Source organism: Gorilla gorilla, chromosome 18 (assembly GCF_029281585.2).
Source record: "Gorilla gorilla gorilla isolate KB3781 chromosome 18, NHGRI_mGorGor1-v2.1_pri, whole genome shotgun sequence".
Lineage (NCBI taxonomy): Eukaryota > Metazoa > Chordata > Mammalia > Primates > Hominidae > Gorilla > Gorilla gorilla.
In genome coordinates, this window is record NC_073242.2 from 24611991 (window position 1) to 24625853 (window position 13863).

At 43.6% G+C, this 13863-nt stretch overlaps 1 protein-coding gene across 9 annotated transcripts in view; it reads right to left on the minus strand.

The window, feature by feature from the left end:
* ARHGAP17 (Rho GTPase activating protein 17) overlaps positions 1 to 13863 on the minus strand; it is a 96121-nt gene that overhangs the window by 36364 nt on the left and 45894 nt on the right. For all 9 annotated transcript variants that reach the window (XR_010131516.1, XR_010131517.1, XM_004057372.5 and 6 more), the window contains exons 5-9: positions 12905 to 13016; positions 12595 to 12671; positions 8436 to 8547; positions 4163 to 4231; positions 3923 to 4004 (exon numbers count right to left, since the gene is read on the minus strand). Coding sequence is in view for 7 of the 9 variants with exons in the window: in XM_004057372.5 (XP_004057420.1) it covers positions 3923 to 4004; positions 4163 to 4231; positions 8436 to 8547; positions 12595 to 12671; positions 12905 to 13016 (452 nt within the window). In the remaining 2 variants the exon portion in view is untranslated. The remainder of the gene's footprint in view (positions 1 to 3922; positions 4005 to 4162; positions 4232 to 8435; positions 8548 to 12594; positions 12672 to 12904; positions 13017 to 13863) is intronic.

Below are 13863 nucleotides of genomic sequence, written 5' to 3' on the forward strand. Positions count from 1 at the left end.
TTACACTCTCTCCCATGTCACAGCAGGGGTAGATTTGCACATGGGGAAGGAAGAAAAATAAAATCCCACAAATCCATAGAACCGAGAGCTTGCGGAAAGGTAAAAATGGATGGAAAGAGCAAGAGGTAAAGACTGAAGAAAGGGGTGAGGGAAAGGAAGGTGGGGGACAAAAATGAGGTGCAGGCCACCAGCCACTCTCAGAATTGTGGGGAGCCCTCCTAGTCTCTGGCCCGGCCCCAGCCGGGGAATTTCCAATAGAAAACGCATCTGGGGGTCTGGACCTACCCAGAGGTCAAATCTTACCTGAAATACTTTGTCCCTTTTATCTAAAGCAATAATTTACAACACAGGCTGAAAATGGCCACGTGAGCCTTCCACTAGGGGATGCCCTGGAATCACCCAGGGGGGTTCTGCAAATGACACCTGCCATTGCCTTCACCACAAGCCCAACCCTGTAACGCTAAGGGGCGGGCATGCTTCAAACCTCTGCTGGAACTTTCTAGTAAACACTGGACAGAGTGTACCCCACCCCCAAGCCTGGTATAATGTTGACAGAGGGTGCAAGTGAGAACCACTGACCTAGAAGCAAGTCATAAGGCAAATTCCATCTCAGGCACTGGCCTCTCAAACAACAGACCTACTATGTGTCAGGTACTGCAGGAGGCATGTAAAGTTCACAGAGACTCCCCACCCTCAGGAAGAGGGCAATTGAATTGTGAAGGGAATATAAGACACACATGTAAACACAGAACAGTCAATAACAAGACAAGACATATTTGCTAAGTCATGGCAGATCGATGGTATAGACAAGGGTTGCAAATGCAATTGTCTAGAGGAGTTGGATAGGTAGCACAGGGGCACGAATCCTGCTGGGAGTGCACGATCTGCCGACAGGCGATAACCACTCCTCTGCACCAAACCAACACTGCCAAGTGGGAAAGCAAAGCCAGTGTTGCCAGATGTTCTCAACTTCCAGGAGAAGCCAGAAATCGGAATTGCTACATCAAACTATCTGGTTTTCACATGATGACAACCAACTTTTAACAATTTTTAATGAGATATGGCTGTTTGCGACTTCTGGTGTAGACCATAAATGCTGGCACAATTCAAGAGGCAAAGTGTTTGCCATTGGCTTCAGTTGTCAGAGAAGGCTTCTCAAAGGAAGTGAGGTTGGAGGGGGTGTCATGAGACGGACAGAGATTAAACAGGCTGAAAAATGGACAAACACATCTTTGTGAGGGGCAATCAGCTGAGAAAAGATCAGGAATTGTGAGTCTGGGAATTTACATCTTATCCCAAGTTCACGCCAAGGCCGTGGGAGCATGGAGCAGAGTGGGCCAGGGGAAGAGAGGATGGCAGAGCCTAGGGCGAAATGGACAGAATCCAGGCACTGGATGGAAGAGAGGAAGGAGAAAAGGGTTCCAAGGTTAAGACCTGAATCACTTGGAGAAAGGTGATATAAGGGAGACAAGAAGGGAGAAAAGGGACAGTTGGAGTGGGGAGAGGACTGGTTTGCTTTTTGAGTTTAAGGTGAGTGCTGTTCATCAAAGGGAACCGATGCTTAGGAGGCTGCAAGGATTAAAATGCAGGTAAGAGGCAAAGCTGTCCAAGTAAGGGGATTTCTAGGGAAAAGGGGGCGAGGAAGTGAGGGTGGGAGAGAACAGAGGTGCAAGGACTGGACCTCAGAAAAGGCTGACTTCTGGGGTGGAGACAGAAATGAGCAATATATAATCCTTCTTGAAGAAAAATTTTTAAAAAGAAATGGAGCAATGCAGAGTCCCCACAATGAAAGAAGACAGTCGAGTGGCGTGAGGAGACAAAAATGAATAAGGAAGGGACGGCCCATGCCGGGTCAAATGCCAGGATCTGACGGGTGGTTGCTGGTCCTTTGAAAACTGCAGTATGCTTTGCTCTTTTTTCCTAAACAGCAGAGGGATTGGGGATAGACACAAGAGTGCAAAGGATTCAGGGGTAGGAAGGTGGTAAGAAAATGCAGGTGGCAGGCAGGAAGGGGTCATCTGAAGTACCCACCAGAAAAAATGAAGGAGAACCAGATTAAACAGGACGTTGTGTTCAGGTCAGGAAGGTACCAGATTACCACCAACTGACCATGAATGTGACACCAGAGTCCACGGAGGTGAGGGGGCTGTGGGGGCAGGTCACACTTTTTTTATATAGTAAGGACAAGCTAAGTCTTTCTGAAAACAGAGAAGACGGCAAGGAAAGAAGAGACAGAACTAAGATGAGAGGCAGGTACAAGGACAGGCAGAGGTGGGAGGGGTTGAATTGCAACTCGGTAAAGGGTGACCACAGCAAGAAGGATAAATCGCACTTCCTCCACGGGCTGTTCCATCCTAACCTCTTTCCTGCCCCATCCCCGCTCTCCATGGCTTCCTGATGTATTTCTCTAGGGAAAATACCCTTGGGAAAAAAAAACAATGAGAGTTCTAGTCTAGCCTGGGCAATAGAGTGAGACTTTGTCTCTTTAAAACAAACAAACAAACAAAATGCGAAAAAAGATCCAATCTCTTGTTTTTCCTCTTGTTAATCAACTCTTTCAAATCAGACTGTCAGCCACTCAAAGGCTAAAATGATGATTTGTCTACTATTTTGTCCTATGCGGGGCCCAGCCCACAGCAGATATCTCATAAATATATTTTCTTGGTGCTCTGAACTTGCCCAGCAAGAGTCTGTCCCTAGAAAGGTGGGAACATTTTCCAGAGACCTCGTTCCTTTGCACTGTGACTCAACACCATCCTCCATGAACTAATAATCTTGATTATTTGGGAAGGCAAGGGCAATGGCTGAGAAAATCAGACACACTGCCCCTGAGAATGCTGAAGATCTGACTATATGGTCAGGCAAGACATAAAATTTTATAATTCCATAATCCCAAAATTTTCAGGCACAAAGCCAGAACCTGTGAGGATCTCCTGGAACTTAGGGGGAGAAGAAGTCGCATTCTTGAAGGTGCTGGTATGTATGCACATCCACAAAGCATCCCCCCCACAACACACACAGACACACGCTCGGTCTCAAAATCACAAAGTCATCCCACTCAGCACCTGGCCTGATCCCCTTTCAGCTCAAGACCAGTGGTTCTGCAGAGGAGCATAAGCTCCAAATGTCAGGTCTACACCACAGGTGAAATAGATGCAAAGACGGCCGAGCAATTTCTGACTCAACAGCTTGTGCTCATCTCTGCTGGTAAAAGCTCTAATGGTAAATCAGAGAGACACAGCATCGAAAGCTTTAGGGAGAAAAAAAAAAAAAAGCAGCTTTAGACGCCCAACTTAAAATTCAACCTAAGGGGAAAGTTCAGTCTGCACCTAACTTGCAGATAAAATCTGCAGTGTGCTTGAATATGATAGGAGAAATATTAATGCTGATAAGAACAAAAGCTTAGGATAAAGACAAAGGAGGAGTCTGAAAGGAGCGACCACGGTCTTAGGATTCAATCACACTTATTATTAAGAGGGATGTGCACGATGTGGCATCAAGTACTGGCTTCTCTTTTGGAAAGTCCAAAATATTTTCCCTAGAGTGGATGCTCTTGGAGTCACATGGCCAGAGTTAAGTCCGGTGGAACAAATAACTGATGTGGAAAAGGATCATTCAATGCTGGACTTTTTCAAGCCTACAGAAGATGGGAAAACACACAGGCACTCCCCAAAGAGGCCAGCTTTCTCTTCAACTGAAGGTTTCAGAAGAACTACAAATGTTCCATTAGTGTGTTAATTTGGGTTTGGAAGAAATTAGAGAATGCAGCAAGGAAGATGAAATTATGCCGGGGAACAGTACCCTCCTAGGCAGAGAAGCTTTATCCCAAGGACGTGCATGCAGAGGAGTCAGGGTGAAGAAGAACCCAGGCAGAGGTGGCAGAGGCAAGAAGGAAGCATCAGCCGCACGCGGGTTACATTACCTTGATGGGCTCGCATTTCGGGGAGGGTCTTTTCTAAGACTGCTAATGCTTTTCTATGGTAATCTGCTTGGGCTTCTAATAACTGAGAACAGACCCACATTCAAAAACAAAAGTAACGTTAGCATCGGATGGACACACACACAATGGCTGAGCAAAACTAAAAATGAAATATTTTGCAAAAAAGCTAAAATGACTCCATTTTAACAATGCTTTAACATTTTCTCAAGGGAAGGTGCTTACCGTAACAAAGAATTTGCCATACTCCCCTTCTTTGGCCATAAAGTTGTACATGTCTGCTGCAAGTTGATCCTGGGTAAATGGAAGATAAGAGGTTATTGAAGAAAAAAGAAGTGAAACAAAATGGCATCTGAGAACAATCTCTGTGAGCTCTTAGATGAAAAAGTGATGGAAAGCACCACAGATTAAATGTCCATCAACTGCCTGGTACAACCATACAGAAAGAATAAGGAGGCTTCTTACATGACTGACAAAGAAAGATCTCCAAGATATATTTAACACATCTGTTTAAGAAGCAAAGTACAGAGCATTACTTATGGTGTATTAACATTTGGGTTAAAAAAGGGGTGGAATGGCCGGGCACGATGGCTCATACCTGTAATCCCAGCACTTTGGGGGGCTGAGGTGGGCAGATTACCTGAGGTCAGGAGTTTGGGACCAGCCTGGCCAACATGGTGAAACCCCGTCTCTACTAAAAATACAAAAATTAGCCAGGCGTGGGGGCGGGCAGCTGTAATCCCAGCTACTCGGGAGGCTGAGGCAGGAGAATTGCTTGAGCCTGGGAGGTGGTGGTTGCAGTGAGCTGAGATCGTGTGCCACTGCACTCCAGCCTGGCCGATAGAGTGAGACTCTGTCTAAAAAAAGGCTGGGTGTGGTGGCTCACTTTGGGAGGCCAAGGTGGGCGGATCACAAGGTCAGGAGATTGAGACCATCCTGACTAACACGGTGAAACCCTGTCGCTACTAAAAATACAAAAAATTAGCCAGGTATGGTGGCAGGCACCTGTAGTCCCAGCTACTTGGGAGGCTGAGGCAGGAGAATGGTGTGAACCCGGGAGGCAGAGCTTGCAGTGAGCCGAGATTGTGCCACTGCACTCCAGCCTGGCAACAGTGCAAGACTCCGTCTCCAAAGAAAAAAAAAAGGCAGGGGGTGGGTGGAAGGGTATGTCATATTTTTATTTTGTTTTTATTTATTTTTTTGAGATAGAGTCTCACTCTGTCACCCAAGCTGAAGTGCAGTGGCACAATCTTGGCTCACTGAAACCTCCACCTCCCGGGTTCAAGGAATTCTCCTGTCTCAGCCACCCTAGTAGCTGGGATTACAGGCGTGTGCCACCACACTTTTTGTATTTTTGGTAGAGACAAGGTTTTGCCACGTTGGCCAGGCTGGTCTCAAACTCCTGGCCTCAAGTGATCCACCCACCCCAGCCTCCCAAAGTGCTAGGATTACAGGCGTGAGCCACCACACTCAGCAATGTCATATTGTTATTGTCACATATGTATAAAAATATGTCTTGACAAAAAAACAAGAAATTAGTACAGTTATTACCTATTGGGAGCAACGGAAATTAGGCAGGAGGAGGATAATGGTAGAAGAAAGACTTCACGGTACACTGTTTTACACTTTTTCATATCTGACCTAATGTAAATGAATTACATATATAAAAATTAAATAATTTTGTGAACAGCGACAGGCTGAGTGTGGTGGCTCACACCTACAATCCCAGCACTTTGGGAGGCTGAGGTGGGAGGATTGCTTGGAGCCAGGAATTTGAGAACAGCCTGGACAACAGAGCGAGACCTAGTCTCTAAGTAAAAAAAAAAAAATTTTTTTTTTTTTTTTTTTTTTTTGAGATAGAGTCTTGCTTGCTCTGTAGCCCAGGCTGGAGTCTGGTGGTGCAATCTTGGCCCACCGCAACCTCCATCTCCGGGGTTCAAGTGATTCTCCTGCCTCAGCCTCCTGAGTAGCTGGGACTACAGGCGCATGCCACCATACTCAGCTAATATTTTTCTGTTTTTTAGTAGAGATGGAGTTTCATCATGTTGGTCAGCCTGGTTTTGAACTCCTGACCTCAAGTGATCCTCCCATCTCAGCCTCACAAAGTGCTAGGATTACAGATGTGAGCCACTGCACCTGGCCAAAAAAAAATTTTAAGTGACAGATTAGGCAATTAGGTACATATTTCCAATCTTCAAATATAAATATACATAGGAATTTTATATATATATATATATGAAAATTTATATGCCAGAAAATATATATGTAGAGAGAGCTTTTTTTTTTTTAATGTAATGACTTCTGTTTTTGGCATCGAGGTACACAAATTAATGTGAAGGGCCTCCCATTTATGACAAAAACTTGGAAATGCTAGTTAGAAGTAATGAACATCCTTTTATAATAACTGGGAAGGCAATAAAGTAAATTCCTTGATTCCCCTCAACCCCACCATACACACACACACAAAGAGAGAAAGAAGAAAAAGAAGCAGAAAGAAAGAAAAAGTCGGAATGCTAAGCATCAATGGAAGCTGGAGATGACCTGGGGCAGATCTGTGCCAGTCTTGGTGACCAAGGTGTCTGAAGCCTTGGGGACTGGTAAGGAGAAACAAGTACACATATATCACGCATAAAGATAAGATTCCTGAAGAACTGTACTCTCAACGAAACAACAGATTAGAACAAATGCACTTAGCATCACATGGAAATCATGGGGAAGTATGTCTGTTTTGGAATGGGCTTTAGGTCTGAGAAACATTGGCCAAGAGATTTCACAAAACATAGGCCTGCTTTCAGGAGGGTTTAAAGTTTAAATTTACTGACATGTGGTCCCAGAAACCCCAAACTGATTTAAGTTTAATTAAAAATGGACCTGGACTGGTAATACTCTCTGGGAAGTCTCATTCCCAATCCCTGATAGTCCCACAGATAAAGCCCCTCTTAAAATGAGTTCAAATAATTACAAAACACATGAGGAAATAATCCACCACAAGCAGACACCTACCACTCTCACAGAGAATTTCAGAAAACAGAATTAACAGAGATTATTAAATAAGTATATTTAAAATGATTTAAAAGAAAGAAACACTAGAAAAGAATAATGTAGTATCAAAAAGGGCAGATTTGAATAATTAGAACTTCAGAAATGGAAATATAGTCAATGAAATTAAAAACTCAGTGTTATTTGAGTAGCAGATCAAACATAGCTAAAGAGAGAATCAGTGAAACAGAACATAGATCTGAGGAAATTACCCACAAGGTAAGCATAAAGAGAGAAGGAGGCAGAAAATATTTTCTTAAGTTTTTACCACTTGAAATACTGACAAGTGTGGAAGTTGAGAGAACAGACATCAGCCCATGATGACTTCCTAAACCTCTACCCAAATTTGTGTGCAATAAGTAGGCAATAGCCAAGATCTAGGTTAGACCAGATATTAAGAAGACTGCTGGGTAAATGACACTGACAAAGCTACAACTCTTCAGACCACAAATAAGCCAATGTGACATTATTTTAGTAGAAGCATTTATCTGAATATCATCTTTTAAACATAAAAACTTTTTAAAACAAAGGCATAACTTTGTGAATTTAGTTTTAACTTCTACCCACTATATTATTTTTATATTTTTCTTATATTTCTACCCACTATATTATTTTAAACAAGTCATTTAATTGCAGTTAACTGATCAAGGTTTGCTATTTTGAAAAGCAAAGTATGTCATGACCTAAATGAACTAAAATATAACAGTCTTAATATTAGCAGGAAATAAAAAAACAATTTTTTTAAAACAATGAAAAATAAGAGCAGGAAAAGTCTAAGTCAATCCAGACTTAAGACTCTAGATTGTCAAGACTCCCTGAAGACCTATTCCTTTACCATTTCAAATAATTCCACCTCAAATAACATTCAGAATGAACATCTACCTACACAGGTGGATGCAGAGAGAATGAGATCACTTGACCATCTAATTAATCTGTAATTTATGAGATAAAAAGCTCTATATCTCCCAAATTACAAACCAATTGTTCAAGCAACATTTTAAAAGTAATCCTTATCTTCTCCAAGGACATATGAGCCATTTACTGTATATTAAATCTTACATTATAGCATTCATTCCAGAAAACCTATACTATTTCACTGATCTATTTTAATGCTTCTTATACAGTTTTACTTTTTTCTTACTTTTGTATTTCTTATGCATTTTTAATCGCTGTAATTTTATTATATTTTTTGCTATGGTTTTCTTTCCTTTTTTCTGACTTCATCTTTAAATAAGCTTAGACATCTTGTCAAGTTTTTAAAAATATCCTATTTGAAATTTAAAATGTTTTATTCTGATCATAAAATAGTATAGTCTTAGAGAAGAAAATAAAACCTACCTTTAAAATCATTCAAAATATTCTGATAGAAATTATTTAAAACATTAAGTAACTTACATTTGAACTTTCATCCCTCATTTGCAAAAACCGAAAAGATACATTTATCAAGGAATTCTCATACCTTGCACTGTTCTACTTTATTTCCAGCTTCATCCATCTCTTCCTTTAGAGTATCTATTTTTGATGGAAGCCCCTGAAAGTTGGTTCCTGAGGATTTGTGAGCTTGGTTCCACCTGCAAAACAAAGGGGTCGCCAGCATCTGAGAACCAGCTGTGTATACTCAACAGCTGGAGGCAGGACCTGGTGGAGATAGATCCTTCCCCAAAATTGATTCTACCTGGAAGGGGTATCACTGCCCAGGATGCCAACTTCTCTTGAGCTTATCCTCTAAGAATGGAAGCAGGCAAAAGGAGACTTTAGCTTCTCACCATGACAGGACTCTCATAGTGCTAGGAGTAGTGGTCTGCTTTGAGCGTAACCAACCACATCTTGTCTCACACAAACTCTACTGCTGGAGAGAAATCCATGGAACCCCTTTCTTGTGGTGGCCAATCATGGAATCCCTGCCACTGGAGGAGAGCAAGGTGCTCTCCTTGCTCTCTTGCTTTGAGCTGAAATGTTCCCTGTGCCACTGGGAATCAGCTCCTGCTTTTGAGAACTCCTTGTGGCTCTTTCCACTACCATACTACCATCTGTGACCTGGGATTACTTTCAGAAAGTAAAAGCCAGAACTTCAATAGTGTAGCTATGAGGCTGGGTGCGGTGGCTCACGCCTGTAATCCCAACACTTTGGGAGGCTAAGGTGGGAGGATCACTTGAGCTAGCAGTTTGAGACCAGCCTGGACAACACAACAAGACTCCATGTCTACAAACAACAATAACAATAATAATGTAGGTATCAATCAATAGCTATGAAAGCACTAAAAAGAAAAAAAAAGAAACTATAGTAATAATAGGGGATAAGTGGGAAATAATCATAGAAAACAATTTGTTTTGATTTTCAAATGTGCTTTGACCTTCTGTTTGAAAATGGGTATGTCTGGTGTTGTGGAAAACTCTATCGCTTTAAATGTAAACATAGATGTTATAAAATGCAGCATGAAAACCCACATTGGCCGGGTGCGTTGGCTCACGCCTGTAATCCCAGCACTTTGGGAAGCCAAGGTGGGTGGATCATGAGGTCAGGATATCGAGACCATCTTGGCTAACACGGTGAAACCCCATCTCTACTAAAAATACAAAACATTAGCTGGGCGTGGTGGCAGGCGCCTGTAGTCCCAGCTACTTGGGAGGCTAAGGCAGGAGAATGGCGTGAACCCGGGAGGCAGAGCTTGCAGTGAGCCGAGACCGAGATCGCAACACCGCACTCCAGCCTGGGGACAGAGTGAGACTCTGTCTCAAACAAACAAACAAAAAAGCCCAAAAAACATGTTAGCTACTTACTAAACTTTCTAGACTGCTGCAGTGCCCCAAAATGCTATGTTCTGCCCACTTTGTGTTCCTGACGTGACACACTCCTCCACCAAAAGGCTTCAGCAAGTCGGCCAAAGCTAAACTGGAGATGCTATATTGTGAAAGGAGCATAGATTTCAGAGTCTGACATGTTCAAGTTTGGAGCTCAGCTTTATCTTAACTAGTTATGTGACCTAGTTAGTGACTTAGCCTCTATGCATCTCAGTTGCCTCATCTACAAAACTATCACAAACACTGTCTGCCTTGTGGAATTGTCATAAGGAGGAAAAGCGAGAAAAATATGTGTGCATGTGCACACGCATATGATGTCTGGCATATAATGGATTCCTACTTATTACCATTTTTTTCTCCAGGGAAAAGCAAGAAGAATGAGAAAAAGTGGAAATATTCAATTGTTTCAGCTTCTCCAACACCTATTGTGATTAAGTGAACAAGACCATGAATGCAAGATCAAGAATCAGTATTAAAATCACCTATGGGATACATGCACTCAAGATGCAAAACTCCTGTCAGATAAACATCTATAATAATGCTCAACCAACTCTAGCGAGGGAGCATTTGCTGCCTTGTTTAATTAATCATTAGAATATTTTTCCTTCTCTTGAGCAAAGATGTATCGCAGGGTGGCCTGCACTCTCAGCTACACAGGATTCCAATCACACGTACAGGCCAGGTGTGACGACTCACACCTGTAATCCCAACACTGTGGGAGGTCAAGAAGAGACATTTACTTGCGGCCAGGAGTTTGAGACCGGCCTGGGCAACATACCGAGACCAGGTCTCTACTAAAAATAAAAAGCTGGGGCTGGGTGCAGTGGCTCACGCCTGTAATCCTAGCACTTTGGGAGGCTAAGGCAGGCAGATCACCTGAGATCAGGAGTTCGAGACCAGCCTGGCCAACGTGGTGAAACCCCGTCTCTACTAAAAATACAAAAATTAGCCAGGTGTGGTGGCACGTGCCTGTAATCCCAACTATTAAGGAGGCTGAGACAGGAGTATCGCTTGAACCCAGCACCTTGGTTGCAGTGAGCCAAGATTGTGCCACTGTACTCCAGCCTGGTTGACAGAGAGAGACTCCATCTTAAAAAAAAAAAAAAAAAAAAAAAGTAGCTGGGTGCGGTGGTGTGCAGCTACTCGAGAGGCTGAGGCAGGAGGATCCCTTGAGCCCAGGAGTTTGAGGTTGCAGTGAGCTATGATCACACCGCTGCACTCCAGCCCAGGTGACAGGGAACATCACATGTACGCATGACCAGGAGACTGTGGACTTTGCTGTCAGAATCCTAACACTGCAATGTATGCTCTTGAAGGCACAAAGCAAGTCATATAGATAACAAATGCAGGTCCCTCCCTTATCTGTAAAACAAGTCTCCTCTCAAAAGTAGGGAATGTTACACTAACCTCTACCCTGTTCCCTCCAAGTCTCATGGAAAGGCCTACGCATTTAGAGTCTAGCACAAAGTCTGGTGCACACTGAGCACCTAATTGATATCAGTTGAAAATACAGATGAACAAATGAACAGGGATTGCTGGGAAAATCAAATGGGCTGACATAAAATGAAAGTAGCTCGATCCCTGGCATGTGGCAAGAGGTAAGTTACTTGATAATTGCACTAGCAGAGTCTTCACCATGTGTGAATTCCTAAATACACCTTTTCTCATCTCAACATTTCTTAAATCAGGACTCATCTTCACAACTGATTTGTACACATTGTGAATAAAGTTTTATTGGAACACAGCCATGCTCATTCATGTATGCATTGCCTATAGCTGCCTTTATGCTACAACAGCAGAGTTAAGCAGTTACAACAGGGAGCAACTGGGTTGCAGCACCAGAAAGATTTACTATGCAGCCCTTTACAGAAGAGGTTTGTCAACCCTTGTGATAAAGCAGGAAACAGGACTGAGGCTGGTGGTGCCTGTTTCCCTATTCCCAACTGTCACATGCCTGAGAAGAAAGCCATGTAAGTCACTGATAGAAACTCCACTGAGGGCCAGGTACCACGGCTCATGGCTGTAATCCCAGCGCTTTGGGAGGCCAAGGTGGGAGGATCACTTGAGGCCAGAAGTTCAAGACCAGCCTGGGCAACACAGCTAGACACCTCTCCACGCTGTGGCATGTGCCTGTAGTCCCAGCTACCTGGGATGCCGAGGCAGAAGGATCACTTGAGCCTGGGAGTCTGAGGCTGCAGTAAGCTATGATCGCACCAGCCTGGTGCAGCAGAGCAAGACCTTGACTCAAAAAAAAAAAAAGAAAAGGAAAGAAAAAAAAAGCCAAAAAACTCCATCAAGGACAAAGCAGAGGCAGCAGTCCTGCTCTGAATCCTGACAGACTCCTTCGCTGGCATCAGTCCCCACATCAGCAGCGCTGATTTGGCTACATAGGTTTACATGAGTTCCTGCCATGTGAGTGCCTCCTTCCTTGGTACTGAAGGTATTACAAGTACACAGGGTTTGTGACATGGCAGGACCCTCATGAGCTGTTAGGGCCACAGATGTGTTTATTCCTACACTCTGAGTTGTGCTCTCAAAACTGCCACCATCCCCTCTTCCGTTAAATATACTCACTTCACTTTCCTTAGATTATTTCCTTTCACTGCTGGCTCACTAAGAACAGGATGTTCTAACAACATCCCCACTGCCACGCTTGGGAGAACAAGGCCTATAGGAGGTGCTGGCAGGCTGGCACCCAGTCTGCGGGTCAAATGCACGAATTGGTGAGCATTTCCATTGTGTCCACTGTCAGTGGTCTTCTTCTCCCCCGTGGGGGGAATGGGACACAATGCTGCACTGCTGGCTCAAGCTGTTACCTGGCTCTGACTGAATCCCAGTCTAACACCAATCTTGCAAGCTGCTTCCGCTGTTTCTGGATGTTGGGAATCTCCACCTAAAAATAAGAACATACCAAATGGGATGCACTTCAGGGCTTTTAGGTTAACCATTTTAAAGTATTTACAAATGTTTTTTCTCTAAGGCAAAGGATTCTGTACCTTCAATTGACTCCCCTTATTTCCAAAAAGAAGTGTATGTTAAAGCCAGCAACTACTGTTGAAATTTTAACACTCACTGTCCAGCCCACACCACTCTCGGCTCTTCCGTGCTGCACGGTGAAGCACCCACCTCGGCTATGCCGTACAGAGGGTCCACGATCTCCTTCTCAACAAAGACTTCGTGCTGGGAGAGCTCGAGAGCCAGCTGATTCTCAGCATCTCCACACGTCTCCAGCATCTTCCTTTAAAAAACAAGACCCCCAACAACGAGCACGTGCTCATTAAATCAGGCACTGGATTATCGTGTGGATCAGTGCTGCTTGCCATACAACAGGAACGCCTTAGGGTGCTACCTAACGAGCCTTGAAAATATTATAAATGTAGGGTGCTGCCTAAAACATGAGTCCACAGATTTGTGCTTTAAAATAAAAATGACTGTCTCAGGGATGCACTTTGTGTGTGTGGGTGGCAGACGGATGTGTGAACAGTGAGATAACAAATTACTCAAGAATTAGATTCTCAAGTCAGGTGAAAGCCAAGTGTTCACAAAATACTCTGAAAATCTTTTAAATTAGACATTAAGTTCATTCCATGTTATCTTATGTCTGCGAGTCCAGCCTTGGCCAGGCTCCCTTTCTGCTATGCAGATGAGCTAGCTGGCTAACACTTAAGGGCCCTGTTACATAAACATCATGTTTCCTTTTAGTTTGCTTGCAAACATGCAGCTGATATCATACAAAGTACACGTGCAGTGATATAACTCCGCAGTCTCTATCCCTCCCTCCTCCCTCTCTCCTTTCCTTCCCCTCCATCCCTGCAAGCTCTCTATGGGGTTTTTTTGACACCAGAAATGCATGTTGCCTGGTGTGAGGTGGCCATGGTGTCGTAGTCAGGAACATGCTCTCTGGTGCCAAGCTGCCCAAGTCTGAATACAGGCTTTGCTCTTCTCCCACTGTGGGGTCTCAGGCAATTTCCCTGCCCTCTCTGTCAGTATCCTCGTCTGTAAAATGGGAGTGATGTTGTGTGTTAACATGGTTCTAAGTGCTGATATGACCTACCTCCTAGGTTGTTTTAAGGATTAAATGAGCT